At 34.9% G+C, this 21,713-nt stretch overlaps 2 protein-coding genes across 4 annotated transcripts; one reads left to right on the forward strand and one right to left on the reverse strand.

The window, feature by feature from the left end:
* Nucleotides 1–996: 996 nt before the first annotated feature.
* LOC123907320 (pentatricopeptide repeat-containing protein At1g31430) lies at nt 997–12,062 on the forward strand. Of its 3 annotated transcripts, XM_045957521.1 has the most exons (5): nt 1,083–1,240; nt 2,083–4,336; nt 8,333–9,065; nt 10,282–10,388; nt 11,556–12,062. In XM_045957521.1, the coding sequence occupies exon 2, from the start codon at nt 2,164–2,166 to the stop codon at nt 3,970–3,972; it is 1,809 nt and encodes a 602-aa protein (XP_045813477.1). In that variant the 5' UTR covers nt 1,083–1,240; nt 2,083–2,163; the 3' UTR covers nt 3,973–4,336; nt 8,333–9,065; nt 10,282–10,388; nt 11,556–12,062. The 3 variants fall into 3 exon arrangements, with proteins under 3 accessions (XP_045813478.1, XP_045813477.1, XP_045813479.1); XM_045957522.1 differs by lacking the exons at nt 10,282–10,388; nt 11,556–12,062 and adding an exon at nt 6,411–6,526 and having other exon boundaries at nt 997–1,240; nt 8,333–8,355; XM_045957523.1 differs by lacking the exons at nt 8,333–9,065; nt 10,282–10,388; nt 11,556–12,062 and adding exons at nt 6,411–6,526; nt 7,297–7,433.
* On the reverse strand, nt 7,384–20,716 carry LOC123907319 (lupeol synthase). The gene is made up of 16 exons (XM_045957520.1): nt 20,409–20,716; nt 14,973–15,167; nt 14,789–14,878; nt 11,070–11,267; nt 10,897–10,981; nt 10,633–10,799; nt 10,251–10,553; nt 9,878–10,120; nt 9,615–9,770; nt 9,155–9,201; nt 9,000–9,031; nt 8,247–8,358; nt 7,944–8,121; nt 7,793–7,873; nt 7,623–7,706; nt 7,384–7,522 (listed from the first exon to the last, which is right to left on the reverse strand). The coding sequence occupies exons 1-16, from the start codon at nt 20,601–20,603 to the stop codon at nt 7,391–7,393; spliced, it is 2,298 nt and encodes a 765-aa protein (XP_045813476.1). The 5' UTR covers nt 20,604–20,716; the 3' UTR covers nt 7,384–7,390.
* Between the last annotated feature and the right edge of the window lie 997 nt (nt 20,717–21,713).

The raw sequence follows: 21,713 nt of genomic DNA on the forward strand, positions 1-21,713 counted from the left end.
TGAGCGCATCCTTACTAACCTTTGCAGAAGCAAATGGAGAGTGGAAATTTCGCCTATATGCTCTAGGTGTGGGAAAGATGATGAAACAGTCGTTTCATGTGTTGCGGGACTGTGTCTTCGCTACTCAGGTATGACTACGTCTCGTTCCATTTAACTTTATCACTGAGTTATTTTGTTTTGATTGTAGGAATTGGATTTTGAAAAACATCAACAAGGTAGGGATTAGAGCTACTAAGTTGGAAGACGACTTTGTTGGCTCCTCTGGACTTCGAGAAATAAAGCTATTTTTGAAGAAGAATCCTCTACTCTTCCTTATTTTTTTTTGTAAAATTTTGGTGTAAAAATTTGTGGTGTTGTTTTTTTTTTCAATCTTGTTTGTGATAGATAGAGGAATAAAAAGAGATAAGTAGTGGTGGTTTTGGGGAAAAATATGAAGATGTGTGGTGTGTGTGAGAGTGAGGGTGATGGATGAGAGATTAAGCTAGTGTGTGTATGTATTTGATGGATCGAAAGAGGTTTACATAGAGTGTTTGAAAGTGAAGACGATAGATGAATGCTAAGTGAAGCTTTTAATCCCAATGAAATTCTTACACTTGCAATGCAACGAGGATATGAGAAACATAACAAATCGTATTATGCAAAATCATGGATGGATAGTAGAGAAGAAACATAACAAATGATATTATACAAAACCATGGATGAATAATAGAGAATGAAGTAGAAACATTACAATTGTCACTTGATTAGGGTGTCATTTGGCTTGAAGAAGATATATGTGGCCAATGCATGCAAGATGGAGGTTTCAAAAGCTTCTTGAGTGATCACAAAGACACAATTGTCACATAAGCATTAAAATTATTACATCACACATGACATAAGACACTAAGTGCAAAGATCATGACACACTTGTCATATCACTATAAAAGAGTTAAGGTTTTCAATGACATCATGCATAATGTCATTCAATTAGGGTTGCAATATCTACCTTTTATACTAAAACCAAAAGTATACAACGGTAAGATTGGATTTTAGATGAACAATAAAGGTAAAAAATGGAGGAAAAAGTATAGTAATATATAAGCCGTAAGCTCGTAAGCTAACCTCATGATAAAAAGAGCTTTAACAAAAGGTTATAAGCAACATCCGTTGCGCCTCTCTCTCCCACCGGCGAGATCTTCGTCCCCTCTCTCTCTCTCTCTCCACCCTCAACCTCTCTATTTACGGTCTCATCTCTCCCACGGTACATCCTATTTTTTTGTTCATCTCTTTTTCTTTCTCCCAATTTCTGGGTTATGCTTCGATTTGTTTTTCTGATTTCTCTGTATTCGTTTGTTGGATGTAATTCAGTTAATTTTCCCTTGGTTTTGGTAGTTTCCGGTGGTGATTAGGAATGATGAATGAAAGAGAAAGAATGTTTATTTTAATTTAAGAATCGAAATGTGAAAAAATCCTTGCAGGAGAAACTTTTCTTAAAAATAAGAATTAAGCATCGGCCATGTATACTCCCTCCAAAGGTAGCAAAATATAAGGATAGGATACTTAGCTGCTAAGTGCCCTGCGATAAAGTTGCTCTAACTCAATTTACAAAATGGCTTTATAAAATTATGTACAAGTGATGATGGATACCACTACAATTTACACTTTGTAGCTTCTTCTATTGGAAAAAGAATGATATAAATTGTTGAGTTCATTATATTATATTGCCTCCCTATGCTGGATAATAAAGTTAACATTTTTTTTTAAACAAAGTTTTGGATTTATATGAGTAAGTATGGTTTAGGAAGTATGCTGAATATGCTTTCACCTTTTCATTTTGTAGGAATTTTCCATAAGGTCCATTTATTTGTATTAATTAAGGGCATATAAATGATCTAAAATGGAAGTAGAATTGAAAATAACCATATCATAATTATGCAAACATGGAACATGTACATTGACTTTTAATTTTATTGAGGGAGGGAGGGAGGGAGGGATGTGTTGAAACTTAAGTAGTGGCACTATACATGTACATTGAATTTGATGTTATATACAATTTAAATAAAATGATGACTCTTATTGAATTTTGTGTGCTTCTTTTTATAGGGGCACAATTTTTAAAATAGAACAGGGCCTCCAGATTGTTTGAGAAGTCTGATGTCACACTGATACAGTGCAAGTAAATCAATGAAGGGAACATGCATTTCTCTTCTCAAAAGCTGCAAATCTATACGGCAGCTGAAGCAAATTCAGACCCTCATATTCTCCACTGGCCTCCAACAAGACAGGGATACCCTCAACAAGCTCATGGCTGTTTCCATTCAAGACTTTCACTATGCCCTTAGAATCTTCAACCACACCCAATACCCATCTTTGTTCATCTACAATCTCATCATCAAAGCTTTTGTGAAAAAGGCTAGTTTCACCAGAGGCATTTCTGTTTTCAACCAACTACGGGAAGATGGGTTGTGGCCTGATAATTACACCTACCCTTATGTTTTAAAGGCCATTGGTTGCATGGGAGATGTTGGTCAAGGGGAAAAGGTTCATGCTTTTGTCATCAAGACTGGTCTTGAGTTTGATGCTTATGTTTGTAACTCGTTGATGGACATGTACGCTGATTTAGGTCGTCTTAGTTGTCTCAAACAACTGTTTGATGAAATGCATGACAGAGACAATGTTTCTTGGAACATCATGATTTCGGGTTGTGTCAGGTGTAGGAGATTCCAGGAGGCTGTTGAAGTTTTTCAGCAGATGCGAATGGAAAGCAATGAGAAGCCTAGTGAAGCTACTGTTGTGAGCACTCTAACTGCGTGTGCGGTGTTGAGAAATGTGGAGGTTGGCAAGGAGATTCACAGTTATATCGCAAAGGAATTGGATTTTACAACCATAATGGGGAATGCATTGTTGGACATGTATTGTAAGTGTGGATATGTGAGCGTGGCTCGGGGCATTTTTGATGGGATGACTGTGAAAAATGTGAATTGTTGGACCAGTATGGTAACTGGGTATGTGAATTGTGGTCAGTTGGATCAAGCTAGAGATTTGTTTGACAAGAGTCCAACTAGGGATGTTGTTCTTTGGACAGCTATGATTAATGGGTATGTGCAGTTTAATTGTTTTGATGAGGCAATTGCATTATTTGGGGAGATGCAAGTTAGAGGAGTGAAGCCTGACAAGTTCATTGTGGTTGCACTCCTCACATGTTGTGCTCAATCGGGAACTCTGGAGTATGGCAGGTGGATTCATGATTATGTACGTGAAAACCGGATCGTGGTGGATGCTGTGGTTGGTACTTCCCTTATTGAAATGTATGCTAAATGTGGTTGCATAGAGAAATCTTTGGAGGTTTTTAATGGATTAAATGAAAAGGATACTGCCTCATGGACTTCTATTATTTGTGGACTGGCCATGAATGGTATGACAAACAAAGCACTGGAGTTGTTTGAAGAAATGAAAACATTTGGGGCAAAAGCTGATGATGTTACTTTTATTGTTCTTCTGAATGCGTGCAGTCATGCAGGATTGGTAGAAGAAGGCCGCAAGTTATTTCATTCCATGTCATCTATATATGGTATTGGGCCAAATTTAGAACATTATGGGTGTTTCATTGACCTTCTGGGTCGAGCTGGACTGTTACATGAGGCTGAGGAGTTGATAAAGAAGTTGCCGGACCAAAAAAATGAGATAATAGTTGCAATTTATGGATCTTTGCTTAGTGCCTGCAGAACTTATGGCAATACTGATATGGGGGAAAGGATTGCTACAACACTAGCAAAAGTGAAATCCAGTGATTCAAGTTCTCATTCACTCCTTGCTAGCATTTATGCTTCTGCTGACAGATGGGAAGATGCGAGCAATGCGAGAAGTAAGATGAATGATTTGCATATCAAAAAGGTACCAGGATGTAGTGTCATTGAGGTGGATGGCATTGGAAACCGGGGAGGAGTCGGAGACTTTTCCCCTTTTCGGTGCAAATTTGGTCTGCCTACATGAGATAGGTATCAGCAATTGACTGGTAAACTTTGAAAATCTGAATCATTGAGTTTTTGACTGGGAAACCTAATAAAGAGGTTTCACTTTGAATATTTTATTTGGGCTATAAAACTTCACGATTACATAAACTTTGCTTGCAACTCCTGAATGGTGGGAAGTTGGGTGAGTAGAGGAGAACTCAAACATTACCGAATGTAATGTCCTACTTCTACGTGAATTTGATTCTATAGACGAAAGTGCCAGATTTAGGTGATGCTTATCTCTAAATATAAGGTCACGAACTCGGAAAATCACATCCTTGGTTCGTTGCCACTATCTGATTCAAACTCTACTACACGCAGATAACAGATTGTTTCAGTATCATGTAAGATATCTTTTCCTCATCTTTGTCGTGTCCTCTAATGGGTATGCATAAATCAGCCAACTTAATGGATCTTAAATAACTAGCCGTGGATCAAATTTAGTCACAATTAGAATAATTTCATTCCCTTTTTTCATGAATTATTTCTCTTGAAGATATAATTTAATTTGAGAAACTTGGTTGCATGGATTTCAGTCAAGTATGATATACATGGCCTATAACAAGTTATTACGCTGGTCAGCGAGGCATACAATTGATGAAATTTCCCTTGTAAAGGACCAGATGGTTCATATATGCAGGAATGCCTCGCTGACAATATATTGATATATGCAACAATTGATTTTTGAACAGAAATAGTCAAGGGCCATCTGGTGTGCATCATGAGTTGATATTGTTTTAATTTCCCTAGTAGAGATGATTTACTGTTTAAAGTTGTTTATCCTGACGTAAATATGCCTGTATCAAACTTTAGGTGACGCAGTACGGAAGCGCTAGGTTAGCAAAACGCTAAACCTAATGGATAAAGACAAGCCGCAAACACAAACTTGTCAAAATAGGGTTTCGGAGTCCACCGAAACAGTAATTTGGAATCCACCAAATTTGAGAAAAATCTCTGAATTTTTATTGAATCAAAAAGGTTGCCTTCAAGGCTACAATAATTTAGCTTAAATAGGAGTGAAAAATAAAATTAACAAATCTCCTAAAAGATTGTAAAAATAAAAATAACAAACCTAGCTAAATAAAAATTACAAATCTACCTAAAATATAAAAATAACTAACCTAGGTGAAATATAAAAATAAGGAATCAACCTAAAATATAATAAAACTAAATCTAACTAAAATAATAAAATACAGAAGAAATCCTCCTACATCAGACTCCTCTACCTCAAAAGAACTCGACCCCGAGTTCTCGTCTTGATAAAGAGCTTCCTTTGCAGGTTGACTCCTCCAATGAACAAGAGACCACCCTCCTGGATCCCATTGAATTAAGTGAGAGGACCTGTCTCGTGTCAACACATCCAAATAACCACCGGGGTTCCATTGCTCAAAAATAGAACACAGAATTTGAAATTTATCACAAAAGGGTATTTGACCCAACTCAGTTAACATGTTTGAGCTAGTGCCTAAACCATAAGATTTAAGGTAAAATCCGAATTGAACCCGATCTATAAGCAAATCCTTGAGTTAAATGTGACGGCTGTGATGCGGAGGTTTTGCTGAGATGGAAGTCGCCGCATGCATCCTAGTGTCCGGAGGTTCTAGTGGCGGTGAGGTTGTTGCCGGATTTCGCACAAATACATCTGGCCTAAACGGAGCCGCCACAGGTAGGCCGACATCAAGTTGTGGATCACCAGACTTGCACAAGACAATTTTTTTTATCCTAGTTGGATTCTCTTCACCTCCCTCTTCGGACACAACTTCCTCATCCTCAGAACTCGAGTCATCAGTAGATGGGTTGTTGCGGTTGTTGTCGCCGTTTCTGTTGTTGTTATTGTTTCTATTGATGTTGTAGTTTCGGTTGTTGTTGGATAACGTTGTCACCTGTGTTGTCAGAGCTGTGATGGCCGCGGTTAAAGCCGTCATGGCACCATAAAACTCTGCTTTCGTCACCGGTTGATCTCCCATCTGATCACGTTAGAAAAGAACAGGAGAAACCTGCTCTGATACCAACTGACGCAGTACGGAAGCGCTAGGTTAGCAAAACGCTAAACCTAATGGATAAAGACAAGCCGCAAACACAAACTTGTCAAAATAGGGTTTCGGAGTCCACCGAAACAGTAATTTGGAATCCACCAAATTTGAGAAAAATCTCTGAATTTTTATTGAATCAAAAAGGTTGCCTTCAAGGCTACAATAATTTAGCTTAAATAGGAGTGAAAAATAAAATTAACAAATCTCCTAAAAGATTGTAAAAATAAAAATAACAAACCTAGCTAAATAAAAATTACAAATCTACCTAAAATATAAAAATAACTAACCTAGGTGAAATATAAAAATAAGGAATCAACCTAAAATATAATAAAACTAAATCTAACTAAAATAATAAAATACAGAAGAAATCCTCCTACATCATTAGGTGAGAATAGTTTCAGCACCCTGAACTCCAGAAAAGATGTTCTCTTATGCCTTGTATGCTGTGAGCGAGGCATACAAGATATTACGCTTGTGCTGGTGGTGCAGCTCACTCGCCTGGTAAGTTCCTTCAATTGTGCTTTGTATTAAATTCCTCAAAGACCAAGTAAGATATATAGAAGGGATAGTGAGATGTTGGGAGAGGAAGACCTGGATAGATTTTGGAGATGGGTTGGATCCCTTTTATTACACGTAACATTATGAATTAGTTCAACCATTGATATTACCAAATACTTGAATTTAATCATATATATTATCTGCTATTAGTTATCAATTCTTACACTATTAGTGAACTTGTCATTTATCAGTTAGCTAAACTAATATGCCGCTTTTACCAAATATAGTTGTAGACTTGTAGTCTCATATGAACATCCTCTCCCCTCACAATAGGAAGTAGGGCAGCAAGAGTATCTGATCATCAAACTGGTCAACTAAATGGTTGCTTCTTGTTGGTCATATCGGAGAATAAGAAGTCTCACATTGATCAAAATAAAGTAGATATAAGTTTGGAGTGCACGAGTTCAATTAGCTTAATTTTTTTTCTTCTGTTGATAAAACTGCCACTCTCAATATGGTGACCAATCAGTCAACACACTTTTCCAATGGGTACACATATAAATGCCATTGGGATGGGATATATAATTCAAGTCCAAGATATTAAACTGCATATAGAACTGAAAATATAAATGCCATTTTGAACTGAAAAGTGAAAAGCAATGAAATACATAATAAATATCTTAAATGAATATGCTTACAGTTACAGATGAGATTCTTGAAGAAAGACTTATTGTAAAATGAACCGCATTGACATATATTTTTACAAACTGCAGGAAAATATAAAATTCAGAAAAATAGTAATCAAATTATAATTTCATAACTTGATGTGTCCAACCGATTAGCTTTTGGGTAGTGAGTAGTGACAATTCAAGGCGCAGCATTTGAAGTTTGTGCAGACAAGAGTCGGCGACGATACTCTCCCAGAGCCCATATGGGAAAAATGTTTCGATACGATGAGTAGTTCAGTGTACAATTCCTCATAAATACTCCTGTTATCTCCTGTAGTTGCATTTTTTAATTTGTTATCAACTTATCATTAATTAATGAATAAAAATAGTATATAAAATCGATGGAAGGAGAGAAGTGCAAGGCTAATTACCTGTTGTGGGAAGTCTCCGTCTTCCAATTGTGAATTGATTATTAACTTCATTCCACGGTGTATTGGTGTAGGATCTATATCAGCCTTTTTGCAACAAAAACATTAATTAACATGATTTCTAATTACTTGGAGGCTGGAGCTAAGCTAGCTTTGTTATTTACTATACTAACCTGCCCTGCACCAATAAGGGACAACAAAGCCCATGAAGTTTGAACTAAATTTGCACGGTTGTTTTCTATGTTTGTATATACCTATTTAACAAGGAGAAACAAGTGAGTTCTCATTCAAAGCAAAATGAACATATAATAAAAATATATATACCTTGTTTTTGCTTGACAAGTAGCTTTCGCCCCACCCCCCATTAGGAAGCTGCTTTGACAACAAAAATTGACAAGCTCTTCGCAAGGAAGGACTATTCCGGTATGTCTTTCCACAAGCTGTTAGTCCCTCTACAGCAAACCAGGTACCGTAAGTATAGCAAATTCCCCAACAACCGTACCTGTTGAGCAGTGTAAGTACTAATTATATCTTTCTATACTATTTTGAAAGAATGTCTGTCATGTTTAACACACAATAGATCATTAGGCGGTATATAATAAATAGAGAGAACAGAAGATAGAATACCAGGAGCCATCGGGGTTTTGTGTGTTTTCAATGTAACGGATTGCTTTTGCAAGGCAGTGATGTATTTCCTTTGTTCTATGATTCAGGTGTAGCTTTGTGAAGAGAGCCAGAGTAGGGATGGCAACGGGCGCCCACGGGTGCGGGTTTGAGTGATACCAAACCCACACCCGAAATCAACACCCAAACCCAAACCCAAACCCAAATCTGTTCGGGTGGCAAAACCGCACCCACGCCCACACCCATTGGGTTCGGGTTTTTTACACCCAAACCCAAACCCACAACGCATTTTGTACTACTTTGCAAATTTAAGCAAAACAAGGTAAATTTAAGCAAAAACAATGGAATTTAAACATATTATCAATCACTTAGCAAAAACATAGGTTTAAAATTACAAGGGAATTTAAAATTACAAAATAGTCTTTCAAAAAATTAAATTACAACTAAACCAAAATTAAGTTCTTCCAACTTTCAAGTAAAATTCAAACACAATTTTGGTTTGTGGTTTGTGAAAAACCTAATTTTACTTTTACACTTATATATATATGTGGGGGTATTTAGGTAATTTTAACATGTTTCGGGTGGGTGTATGGGTTTCGGGTGTGGGTTTGAGTGATACCAAACCCACACCCATATTTTCGGGTGTCACCCAAACCCAAACCCAAACCCAGTCAATTCGGGTTTCGCCCGTTGACTTGGGTTTGGGTTCGGGTGGGTCTCACGGGTTTGGGTTTTTCTGCCATCCCTAAGCCAGAGCTTGCATTGCAGAACCAGTGCACTCAACATACCTATTAATTTCACAAAAAGGAACATATATATGCAGTAAGTGAGAAGTTTATATATGCATCAACAATTAATACACACCCACTCACACATAAATATTTGTTTATGATTGATGTTATATATCTTACTCCCTCTCAATTAGCGTGTCTTCAAAGAATTCAGTTGGATTGAATTTCTGCAGCAGACATGCATGCATATAATTAGTTGTTGTCAATCTTTTAAAATTTTCTTTTATATATTAGGGCTGTTTACTTTGTGAATATATTTTCTATTTTTTTTTAAAAAAAATTAGTGTTAATTTTACTCGCTAACAAGGAGATACTAGACTTTTGAAGTGAACAATTATGTACATTTTTAGGAAACAATGAAAATGCCAAAATATTGTTTTCATTATTTTTAAAAATGCATCATCTCTAACTAGCCTTTCTTCTTCTTTTCATCACAATTGTTATTTATGAGTCTCACATCTTCTTATTAGCAAGTTAAAATGAATGAACACATATTTTAGAAAATGAAAACAGAAAATGTTTTCACAAAGTAAATAGCCCCTTAATTTTTATGACGAGTAAGATTAACTTCATACCCTACCTCTAACCAACTGTAAGCATTTTGAGGCTCCCAAGCAGGGAACCCGCCATTACTGCTCTGTAACGAGAGGATGACATTAACAGCATCGTAGAATCGCTCTGTTTCCAGTTTTTCTCCAACGAGATCACTTGGCATTTTTGACAATATGAGTGCGGCCTGGATGTTTTGTCATGAATATCGTGTCATGCTTGCATGTATATTTCGAAAAACCAATAACACGGGCTAATATGTTTATTTTTATATGATGATAAAATTAATAGAACCTTGAGTCCTTCTGCGGTGCAGTCAGAGACTTGCCATCCTTGATCATGCATTGAGAATGTCCACGATCCTTTGCATATGTGTCTGTACATTGCTTTGAAGTCACCGGATGGATTTTCAACTACCTGTGAGGCTTTCAGGAAGTCATGTGCTTTCCGAAGTGTAGGACCATACTCTTCACTCACGTTACAAGCAAGTATTGCTTGTATAGCAAATGCTGCATCCCACATTTGACTACCAAAGCTCTGTATCCATTATTATTTAACTAGTGTTAATTTTAGTGGAGTGCTACCTCAACTACATACTATATTATTTTACCATAACTAATTCATATTGCATGCCTTCGTTGATTGAGTAAAAAAATACAATACTAACCTGGATTTTTAAACCATCTTCTGCAAGCCAGAAGTAATCAGGGATTCGGGCTAAATGAAGTTTGTATGCCTCTGAGTCTGGGTCTTCAACCCAACGTGCTATCAAACATAATACTTTCTCTACACTTCCAATGCAAAGGTATCTACTGTTCTCATCCTCGTAACGCACATGATTAATTGCTATTTCTAACGCCTTCTGTCTAAGCTTGGAAAAAGGCCAGCAGTTCAGAAAAGGCTCTCCCATGTGATAAAGAAATCCCCATAACATATCTTGAATCAGAGGATGTGGGTAGTACAGATCCTCCTGAAATTGCATCAAATCAAATACTTTATGCATATCAATTAAAGATAGAGATGTAGATTGGTTCCACACATGTACAAACCTTAGCAATAGTGTTCCTGGCTTTGTTCCAGTTGATTTGATCATAAGGCTGGTTGTACAATTCTTCTCTTAGTGATCTGATTAGCTCAGTGATAGGGCCCACAAACTTCTTTCCATATAAATATGACATGGGCATGTAAACTAACCGACAGTAGCACAACATTTTCCCTGCATGCAAATTTAATTTGACCCAGGAATTATAGAAGATAATGTTTGCATGAAGAAATTAAGGAACCCCAAATTAATGTAGGACTCAGACATGCACCTGGATGAACAGGGGTGAATTTTGGTAGAAACCAGAACTCTGGTGGAAGTGGATTGCAGCCTCGCCACTCATAAACTCCAAGTACCTATATATAGTGTGATTGTATATTTTGATGTACACTTGTGTAGAATAGAATGCACTACTATATATAAAATGAATCATTTTTAATTTACCGTGACCCAGAACTTTCCCCACGATGGAATAGCCACTAAACCACCATGGTCGAGGATCCATTTTCTGCATCTTTCCATTGCCTTGTCTTCACCATCTTCCGGTCGTTCTCCAAGTAGCCTCAATGCAATATAGCTCAAAGCAGATCCAAACATTGTGCTATGTCCCTCTATATGGAATCCCCATCCACCATCTTCGTTCTGTCACCTCGTTACAAAATTGCCAACCATAATTAACATACAAGTTACTAGTTATTTACTGAATAAAATAGAGACTAGTATTTCTTTCCTTTACCCGGGGCACAATGATGACAATAGAAATTTATTCTTTCATCTCATATAGACTATCCAAACCTCTCACTATTAGCTTAATCCTAAACTTAAATGGATCCTAGGTTGAATTGGTAGTATCACGGATATAGATGCATTGTTTGTTTTATCTTCGTCTATTTCAGCAACTAGTGACACCAAAGTTCTAATTTTTGACAGGGAAAAAAGCGTTCAGTTTGCAATATCTGTGCAAAGTTTGATATTATAGATTGAATAGTATGGAAATTGAAGATGAAGGTGCTTCTGATTCATATAGGTTCTGCGGGAGCAATAGTTGGAGATGATAAGTTGCTTGTGAATCTAAAGGAAGATGATAAAAAAACAAGATACTTAAGAAGGAAGACAGGTTACCCATAAAATTGTGCAAGTTTTGGATGAATACGTGACTTTGGGTTTGTGGGATAAACTGGACCACAAATTATAGAAGAAATTATATGAAAATTAATCTATTGTGTTCTCAGTCGAAATCATATGAAAACTGCATTGATGCCATGTTATATATGGAAGAGATAGTATCTATGTTACCGAGCTTGGTGTTGATGAGGATAGTATAGATTCAGATGCATGATGGCATAGTTAGAACTATTTATATACTACTATGAGTTGGCTTATAACTATTTATATACTACAATGAGGAATATATATTTATACATAAAATTTTAAATATGCACTGTTTATTCAGTTCAATCAATGAACTACTAGTTCAACTTAGGTTTTGTTTGTCCAATTCCATGGTCAAGTCAACAACTATCAATCTGAGTTTCATAACACTAAATCCAAAAACTAGTTTCTCAAAGATAGTTTTGCATAAAAATACTTGATATTTCACTATTCATTTATTATTTATCAATATAGCGAGGGTGGGTTTTGTGGTACTAACTAAATGAGATTATTGAAGTCTTACATTGATGCTATAGTCGACTAGTAGTTTAGGTCGATTGAAGACAAATATTTGAATGCCAATTTTTGTTTATTTGTAGGAAATTTTAGTTCACATGTTTAGTTTTATTTTTTCCATTTTTTTTTAGAATAAAAATATTTTAGTTTCTTGAAGGTGGCAGGGCACTTTATAACTGCGATTGTGAAAGTATTGGGGTCATCTGGAGTGGTCTCCATACAATGAAGACACCATGAAAATTTTGGAGGATAAACATCTGTACATGCCACATCCCTTCGTGCCGACTACTTTGTTTTATGAAGTTTCCCTTGTGTTTGATGTTGACACTAATTTCAGATGTATTAAATTGTTCCCTAAAGTAATATCGGATGGTAGAGATGATTTGGGGAAGGTTCTGCTATGACGAGAGATCTTTTGGTTGCTATCACTCTAGTGGTTAACTTGTGGCTAGGAGGAAGATGTCCAAAGAGTTTTTCAGAGTTCGTAGCTTCCGCATATTTGACACCGTTGTTAAAGCCGGATGGTGGGATACGCCATATTGTTGTAGGCACTATTTGGAGGTGTATGGTATCCAAGGTTGCTATGAAAGAAGTTAGTAAAGATGTGGCTAAATATCTTAATGACTTTTAGTTTAGGGTCGAGATTTCAAATGGTGCAGAGGTCATTTTGCATAGTGTCAATAGGGTGTTGAGCCAACAATATGGAGACGGTTCTTCGGCCATGCTCACGATAAACTTCTTGAATGCATTGAACATGGTAGACAGGTCGACGCTACTATGCGAGGTAAAAGTGAGATGTTCATGTATTTTTTTGTGGGCTGAGTTTCTCTATGATCAAACAGTGAGGTTCGGTGAGCTCTTCCGTTTTCATCGTTTGCTGAGCCTCTTTGATCCTCATCTGTTTGATGTTCCTCTTTGTGTCGGAAAATTGTTGTTGTTGTTGTTGTTGTTGTTGTGGTTTTGGGCTTTGTTGGTTCGGATTTTGTGCTCGTGCGGATCTCGTATTTTGTGCTGGTGCGAATTTGGACTTTATTTCGGTGTTTTGGTGCTATTTTTCGGCGGGTGTGGTGGTTCGGTGCGGATCCGGAGGTTTGGTGTGATATTGGTGTTGCGGTGGTGGTTCTGGGTGTTTTATGGACGGTACCGTGCGTGCTCGATGGGGTGGTGGTGGCTGCGACGGATCTGAGTTGGAGTGCTGGCGGATGCGATGGTTATGAGTTGAGGGGGTGTGGTGGTGTTGGTTCTGGCGTTGCCGGGGTGTGGTTGATGCCGTGTGTGAGTGGCTTTCGATGGTACGAGATTCTCTGACCGCTTTCTAATTTGTTGAGATTTGATGGATTCTTTTTTGAGTCCCTGTTGGTTCCCAAATCTGTTGAGATTTGCAGGTCTCTTTGTATCTATTTGGACTTTCCACATCAGTGTTGACTGTTCTGTTGGCGGGTTGCGAGCCGAGACTCGTTTACCTGGTCTTCATGCTACCGTTTGACCATTTAATTTTGGCTCTTGGAGCTGCTTCTTGGATTCCGATGGACCGATCACTTTTGATTCGAAATCGGGAGTTAGAGTCTAGTAGCATCTTCGTAGGTCGAGTTGATGTATTCTTTGGTGGTTTGGAGACTATGGAGTGCCCTTTAGCTTTGGACCTCGTTTTGGAGACTATGGTGGTGTGTTGTCATTCCTTTTGGTGTGCCCTTTATTTTTGGTGTTTTAGGAGGCTTGTTTCTAGCTCCTTGTATTTTTTATTCTTTTGTCCCTTATGTATCATGTTCCCTAAAATTTGCTATTTCAAAAAAAAAAAAAAAAAATTAATAGGATTTACTGCAGTACAATTCTAGTACAAACAAAACAAACCTTTTTATTATTTTTGTTGGAACTTTGTCTTCTCTCTCTTGACCAAAAACATATCTCTCTCACAAATATATCAAATGCACCAAACCGTAGGATTTACAAATACAATAAATCCAAATCCCACATAAAGCGCATGATGTAGCTTAATTAGGGAAATTCTATAGTACACCTATCAAATTTCAATGTATCGGTACAATAGATCACTAAATTACTAGATAAATGAATATTTTTTCGAAAGAAATCATTTTTCTATTATTTAAAATATTATAATAACTAAATACTATTTATCAAATTTGTAAAAAAATAAAAATTTATATTTTTGTGAATTTTTTATCACTAATAATAGTTATTATTGAATTTTTTAATGAAAAAATGTAAAAATGTTAGCATAATGCTTATAAAACAACGAAATTGTGTTTTTTTCTTATGAAATCATCATTTATGAAATAAAATAATCGTTAATTTAGTAATTATTTGATCTAATGTACCGGTACATTGAATTTGATAGATGTACCGTAAAAGCTCCCTTATTACATGCATTAAATAACCATGACATGTATTGTCACATAACACGCTGATGTGACAATACACATGCTATAAATATTTTGTATAGAATAGAAGTAAAAAAACATGATTTACGCATATACCTGATGATTATACAAATATCGAACAATTTCCTTCTTATGTTGAGGTCCTAAAACATCATGAAGAGATCCTGTAATATAGAGGGCCATTACCTGTATGCATTAATGCATAGTAATTAGTTATAAATATCAGAAAATCAAAAGAAAAGGTAAAATTGGAGGATCTCATGATGACTCATTCACTTACCAATGGTTGGACGAAAAACAATGGGCCAGCAGATTCAGCGGGCCAGTGACCATCATGGGCCTGAATTGAGGAATAGAAACTGACAGCCCTTCTAATTGTAGTAATCAATGCTTCCCCTGTTATCGTATCTGCTTCTCTCACTTTAACTCCTTCTGGAATATTAATACGGCCACATAATTGCTTCTCTTTTTTTAGCTGCATTGCATGCATGCCAATTGGAATTTGGTCAATACTAAGAGAAGTGATATATCGACATCAATTTGTGGACAAAAATACGACATTTTCTTTCCTTCATCACATCATGCAATTTTAAACATACAAAAATTATTAAAAAAAGGAAAAAGTGTATAAATGTTATATTTATTTAATATTTGTGTTTGAATAACATTTTTTTCTTCCAAACTGCATGCAACACAGTATATGTGTCGTCACTTTTACATTTATGATGATAAAAGGGAGAATATTGCGCTAATACGTAACACGTGGAATATAATTTGATAAGGATGTTATTGGTGAGGAAAGGAAGGAGCATTTATTACTACCAAATAAAATACGTACGACATAGGTATGTATGAGTCAGTGTGGTTGATGGATAATGATGTATCTAAATTTGATAGAATAGTATTAGTTGTCTCAGTGATGATTGACGCTGAATTTAGTAGGGAGGATCACGATTTAATCCCTGCAAATGCGATCGGGAAGAGACTGAAACCGCCTGATGTCAGAATTGACCCCCGAACCAGATTAAACTGTGGTGGCGAAAGCTAAAAAAAAATTGATAGAATATTGTTCAACTAATCAAACCATGCATGCTATATGTATGTGGCAATTAAGCTATAGCTGATCAAAACTAAATTGAAAATCGAGTGCTCATCGTTTGTCGTTGGTAGTTAGAGTACTAATAGAGCAGCTGGACTGGACCATGCTTATTCATGATCAATCATCCATCAATTTACGTGGAGATGCAAATGTAACTTGAAAATTGATCTTAAGACTCTTGGATTGATCCCGACTCCTTAAATTGACAAAAATATTCTCTAAATACGATTGGAAGATAGGATCCGAAATAAAGCTCTTAATGGAATCATACAATACGAAATGGGTCTATTTTAGAATGTTTATTTTTGAAAATTTTAGGGTTTCGGAAAATACATACATAACCTCCCTATTTCTGATCCTAAGATTTCATTGGAGCCAAATTTCGGATGTTAGGATCCCATTTTGGAAGATATCTTCCGAAATTATTTGGAATTTCGGATCCTAAGATCCCATTTACTATTGGCAGAAATCAGAAACGAAAATTGTGTTAATTTTTGCATGTATTATATCCCAATAAAGACATTACTTGCCAAAAGCAAAGTGTTCAACAAATATATTTAAAACCATGGTAATGATATTTTGACATCAGTTTTTTGACAACATAGTGGACAATCTTGTAATAAAATAATAAAAAAACAGCTGCAAGAAAAAAGTGTAATCCATTCATTCTTTGTCACGTCATGTTGTCAAAATTGTTGTCCAAAACTTTTTGTTAGAATATCAAAATTCAACATAAACCAAAAACGGGAAAACAAAAATCGTCAATCTTCCCATTTGTGCTTTGCCTGCCTTGCCTTGTAACATTTTCCATTAGCACCCAATGAAAATGTAGCTTTCGAAGTGAAAGGCCCTTTCGAATTGTTGAATCTCATCCACACTAGGCCTAAAATGGAGGGTATTTTTGAATTTTTGGGGGCTTATGAGCAACATAAGAGGCCTTAAGAGCAATTTTCATGTAACTTTAACTTGCCTTTTTAGTATTCTAGAACTACATAATTTCAACCCACCATATCGCTACATGGTATAATTGCAGATAATAAATTTAAGCCTTAAATGCAATTTTGACCCTCCAAATTTCACAATTGCTTGATTTTGCTCCCCACGTTTCAATTGCTTGATTTTATCCCTCTTAGTTTCACAGTTGCTCGATTTTAGCCCCCTAAGTTTCAGTTGTTCGATTTTGACCCCCAAGTTTACCCCCTTTTGCATTTGCTAGCCTCCCGTTGACTTTTTTACTAAAAGTTGCTTATGTGACTTTTAAAAAAAATTAAAATATGTTTTTATTAAAAATAATAATATTTTCTTTTATAAAAACTAGCCAACGGACCCTAAAAATAACTTAATGTGGCTTTTGCTCAAGTAATGACTAAATAGGAATTAAACAAAATTAAGATCCTTATGTGTTTCACTTAGTCAAAAATAAAATCTTTATGTCTTTCATATATTTTTTATAAATATTATTCACAATTAAATGGTAGTAAAATTTCCGTATCTATAATATAGTAAAAAATATAAAAATAAAAATCCTCTACAATTATTTTCTACATCTCTTTACAACGTAACATTAATTTTATTTTTCTATCTCTCTTAAATATTCCCTCTCTCCCTATTTCAGCTTCTTTTTTTATTTTTATTCTTCTCCTCATGTTATTTTTTATCAATTGTGTTTATATATTGACACAAAAAGCTAATGGAAAAGATAACAGTAGATATATAATGATCACAACTGATCTATTTGCCATAGTGGTTGAAAGTGTTATATTGTAATAAAGAGTTGCGGGTTCAATTCCTGGTCAAAACAAAATTGTATTTTTCTTAATAAAAAATTGCAATATAAAAGTGGAGAGAAAACAAATTAGGTTTAGGGTTTGCTTGTGTATACAAGCTTATAATATAAGAGATAAGAGATAATAGTGTGATTGGTTTAGTGACTTGAGGCATTAATTGATTTTTTTTTGTCAGGTAGCCTAGCGGCTTGAAATTCCACCCTTAAAAGATGGATAAGCGGAGTGTTCGGGGTTCGAATCCCGACTTCTGCATATAAAATGCTGATGTTCTTATCAACTGAACTAAACTCACATGGACTGATTTATTTACAACGATGAAAAATTAAAAGATTCACTAAACACAATGAAAAAAACAGAAAAATTAAAAAATCACCACCAGCACGATTCGAATATGTACCATTAGGATATTCAAATAGGCAGCAAATCCGCTTGACCAATTACATTGTATCATTTGTTCATAATTTTATATACTTATAAGGGTATCCAAGTAATTTCCAATTTTTTAGGGCAGGCCGTCCAGCCGGGCCACCCCTCTAGCTTCGCCTCTGAATCCAGCCAGAGTTTTAGAAGTGTTAAGTATGACTTCAATATAACACACTATAATTAACATTTGCTTAAAAAAACACTAATTAAAATTAAAAATAGGCTATGTCTATGGTGCATAAACTTGAATTCAGGAATAAATAAAAGTTTTGTGCACCAGTTTTATAATTTTGAATTAGAATTACCTTTACAAAAAAAAAAGAGTACCTTTTTTCAAATTTTATCAACTGAATTGTATTAAATTACTATTATTAGTTTTTGTTTTATCAAGTTACTACTATTATTAGTTGATAATTAGTATTGTTGAAAAAAAAATTAAAAACAAAATAAATAAAATATTAAGACTAAGAGTACTTCTACAAAAATAGAAGACCAAAAATAGAACTAGAAACCAACAATTTATGAAGTTAACTAACTTTTCAGTTTAGTTCGAAGTGGTGGACATAATTTAAGGACATGAACCATACGTATTTAAGTGCCTAAAATGGTAAGAAAACCGACCTGCAATGCAACATTAATATTGTTTTGTTTGGATATATAGATAGATGACTACAAGACACGATATAGCTAGCTAGTAGTCAGTGGAAGGTAGTACGTACTATTATACTATATATATATATGGTTGTAATTTCTTCCAAGTAACAATAGATAGATTTTTTTTTACGCAAAGTAACTATATGAGTATGTTACTTATCATCATCATCATAATGTGGCCGCTTCGATTCTTTTGGCTAAAAAAAAATCAAATGATATGGTAAGAAAAAAGGGAAGCACAGACCACACTTATATATGTACAAATAAAATTTCCTAGTTTCCTATTTTAAGGAAGCTTCCTATTTTAATTATTCATTCATATAAGGTTTGATAGTTTAGGGATATTTTGTCAATTACCAATAAAAATAAGCCACACACATAGATTTGTACAATTAATTTTTTTTTTTTGAAGGAATTTGTACAATTAACTTGTAACTAACTAATTTTATTTCACATGTATATAGTTTGTTCTTTTTGGTTGATGGATAAATACCCTTCAAATTATCAAAGGGTAAATTAAAAAAAAAAACTTCATATAATCCTTTTGTTATTTTTCTTCATATTTTTTATTAACAAATCATATATTTATTTACCTAAAATCATTTGGATGAGATAGTAAAAATCTTTTAATTTAATTAAGAAAAATGATAAACGGTGCTATGAAGCAATGATTAAGAAAAATGATAATATAATTTTGAAGGTAATGCATTTAATACCTTTAATTTTTTTTTTTTTGTTTAGCCCTCCAAGTTTCAATTGCTCGATTTTAGCCCCCCAAGTTTACCCCCTTTTGCATTTGCTAGCCCCTCGTTGAATATTTTGATTAAAAATTGGTTATGTGGCATTTTAAAATTAAATAAGTATTTAAAAATAAATAAATAAATTACAAATTGTTTTTTAAAAACTAAATTATAATTTTTTTATTATTATATGTAGTTTGTAAAATAATTTTGTTATATAAAAAAGTAAAAAAAAAAACATTTTATGAATTATTTTTTAAAAACTTTGTAAACTTTTTTTTAAATAAAAAATAATTATTAAACTTTTTATTAAAAAACAATTTTTAATACATTTAGTCAAAAAAAATTTAATACATTTTTATAAAAGCAAATATTATTATTTTTTAATTAAAACATATTTTTAATTTTTTTAAAATGTCACATAAGCAATTTATAGTCAAAAAAGTCAACGGGGGGCTAGCAAATGCAAAAGGGGGTAAACTTGGGGGGCCAAAATCGAGCAATTGAAACTTGGAGGACTAAAATCAAGCAATTGTGAAACTTAGAGGGTTAAAATCAAGCAATTGAAATGTGGGGGGCCAAAATCAAGCAATTGTGAAACTTGAGGGGCCAAAACTGCATTTAAGCCTAAATTTTAAAATAGAATCTTTTCAACTATTATTTCTATTTTTGTTTCCTTAATAATTGCTTAAGGCAACTGTTTAGCATACCCTAAAGATCCTGAACTCACATGAGTCTTGAAAAGATTAGCATACAAATGTTACTTTTAATTTGAAGCCGGACTCATTCACAAAGGTTTTTTTTTTTTTTAGGAAAATCTTATTTTGTAAGAAATTTGTTAAGAAGGTTGGAACTATGTCTTGCTTTCTATCAATGATGTTAAGATTATAATTAGTTGTCCTCGTTAAAAAAAGAAGATTACTTTACTAGGTCTCACAACTTAAAAAATACTATGAAGTAGTAGTATGTATACCTGCATTTAAGATAGTACGTAGAAGTAGATATATGTATACCTGCATTCTCATGAAGAGATCAGCACTTTGTTTGATAGATAATCTGTTTTTGGTGAATTGTTGGCGCAACCTTTCAATTTGAGCATGTTCTTGTGGAGTTCCTGCATTTGGATCGAATTCCCAATGTTGTCGTCCGATGAAGTTATTCACTGAAATCAACCCTTCTCCTCCTTCTGCTATCTTCAACTTCCACATCTTATTTTCTTTCTTATTCTTACTCACTCACTCACACCTATAATATTAGAATAGAAAGAGAAGAACGACACCTCAATTACTACTTATCTCTTCCAAGTTTGCTAAGAGTTATGTTACTTCTGTCTATATATAGTTACACACTCACACATGTGTCGAGTAAGGTGTTAAGAAGCACTCTTCAGACTTCAATGACCCAAAAAGGACGGCACGCAATAATATTTTAATTAATAAATTTTGTAAAACTTTGAAGGGAAACTGAATAATTCATTTGTTGGGAGGGATATTTTATTTTATATGTTGGGTTGGAGTTTGAAGTTTGGATCTTTCATTTATTCCCTTCAAAAGATAAATTTTTTTATCAAGTAGTTTAGTGGCAGAAAATTTCACCTTTAAAGTGGATAAGTGAAATGATTGGAGTTCGAACCCCGACTTTTTGCATATATAATGCAACATCCTTACTAACTGAGCTAAGCTCACGAGACTCAAGAGATCAATTTCTAATCATTAAGCTACTTTAAAAAAAAATCATTTTTGTTCTTAATAATAGGTTTTGTGGTCCCGTGAGTTTAGCTTAGTTGGTAGGGACATCACATTATATATGCAGGAGTCGGAGTTCGAACTCCATATATTTCACCTTTAAGGTAGAATTTCTAACAACTAGACAACTTGACTAGAGAAAAAGCAAACTCCTTCTCTCTCTAAAAACTATTTTTCTCTTACTTCTCTCTAAGTTTCCAAACCATAAACACTTCAGATGTAACTATATTTTTTAGTGGTGCGACGATGGCTTGGTCATCTGCATTGCTCCGGCCACTGTTTCTCCCGGAAGTTTGTGGCTGACGGTTCGTGGTCGTTTTTTCGGATCTATAGTTTGGCTCCAGCGTGTTGGTCGTGTGGTGATCTGGCATGCTGGTAGCGTCGTCCGATGGCAGCGGATTTGGGTGTTCTCTGGTGTTTGGATCTGGCATCGCCGCCCTATTAGTAACACATGTTTCAATGGTCGTGTGTGGTTGATGTCATGTGTGATTGGTTTTCTACGATACTTGATTCTCTGATTGTTTCTAAATCTGTAGAGATTTACAGGATTCTTTTTGAGTCTCTGATTGTTCC

The sequence above is a fragment of the Trifolium pratense genome, linkage group LG2, assembly GCF_020283565.1.
Source record: "Trifolium pratense cultivar HEN17-A07 linkage group LG2, ARS_RC_1.1, whole genome shotgun sequence".
Taxonomy (NCBI): domain Eukaryota; kingdom Viridiplantae; phylum Streptophyta; class Magnoliopsida; order Fabales; family Fabaceae; genus Trifolium; species Trifolium pratense.

What these genes read in the sequence shown, in the direction of transcription:
- LOC123907320 (XM_045957522.1), top strand. Translation starts at nt 2,164, where the DNA reads ATGAAGGGAACATGCATTTCTCTTCTCAAAAGCTGCAAATCTATACGG.
- LOC123907319 (XM_045957520.1), bottom strand. Translation starts at nt 20,603, where the DNA reads ATGTGGAAGTTGAAGATAGCAGAAGGAGGAGAAGGGTTGATTTCAGTG. An exon ending in AAGATGGTTTAAAAATCCAG is followed by an intron (nt 10,121 to 10,250) that starts GTTAGTATTGTA and finishes TAATGGATACAG; the next exon opens with AGCTTTGGTAGTCAAATGTG. An exon ending in ACTTGTCAAGCAAAAACAAG is followed by an intron (nt 7,874 to 7,943) that starts GTATATATATTT and finishes CTTGTTAAATAG; the next exon opens with GTATATACAAACATAGAAAA.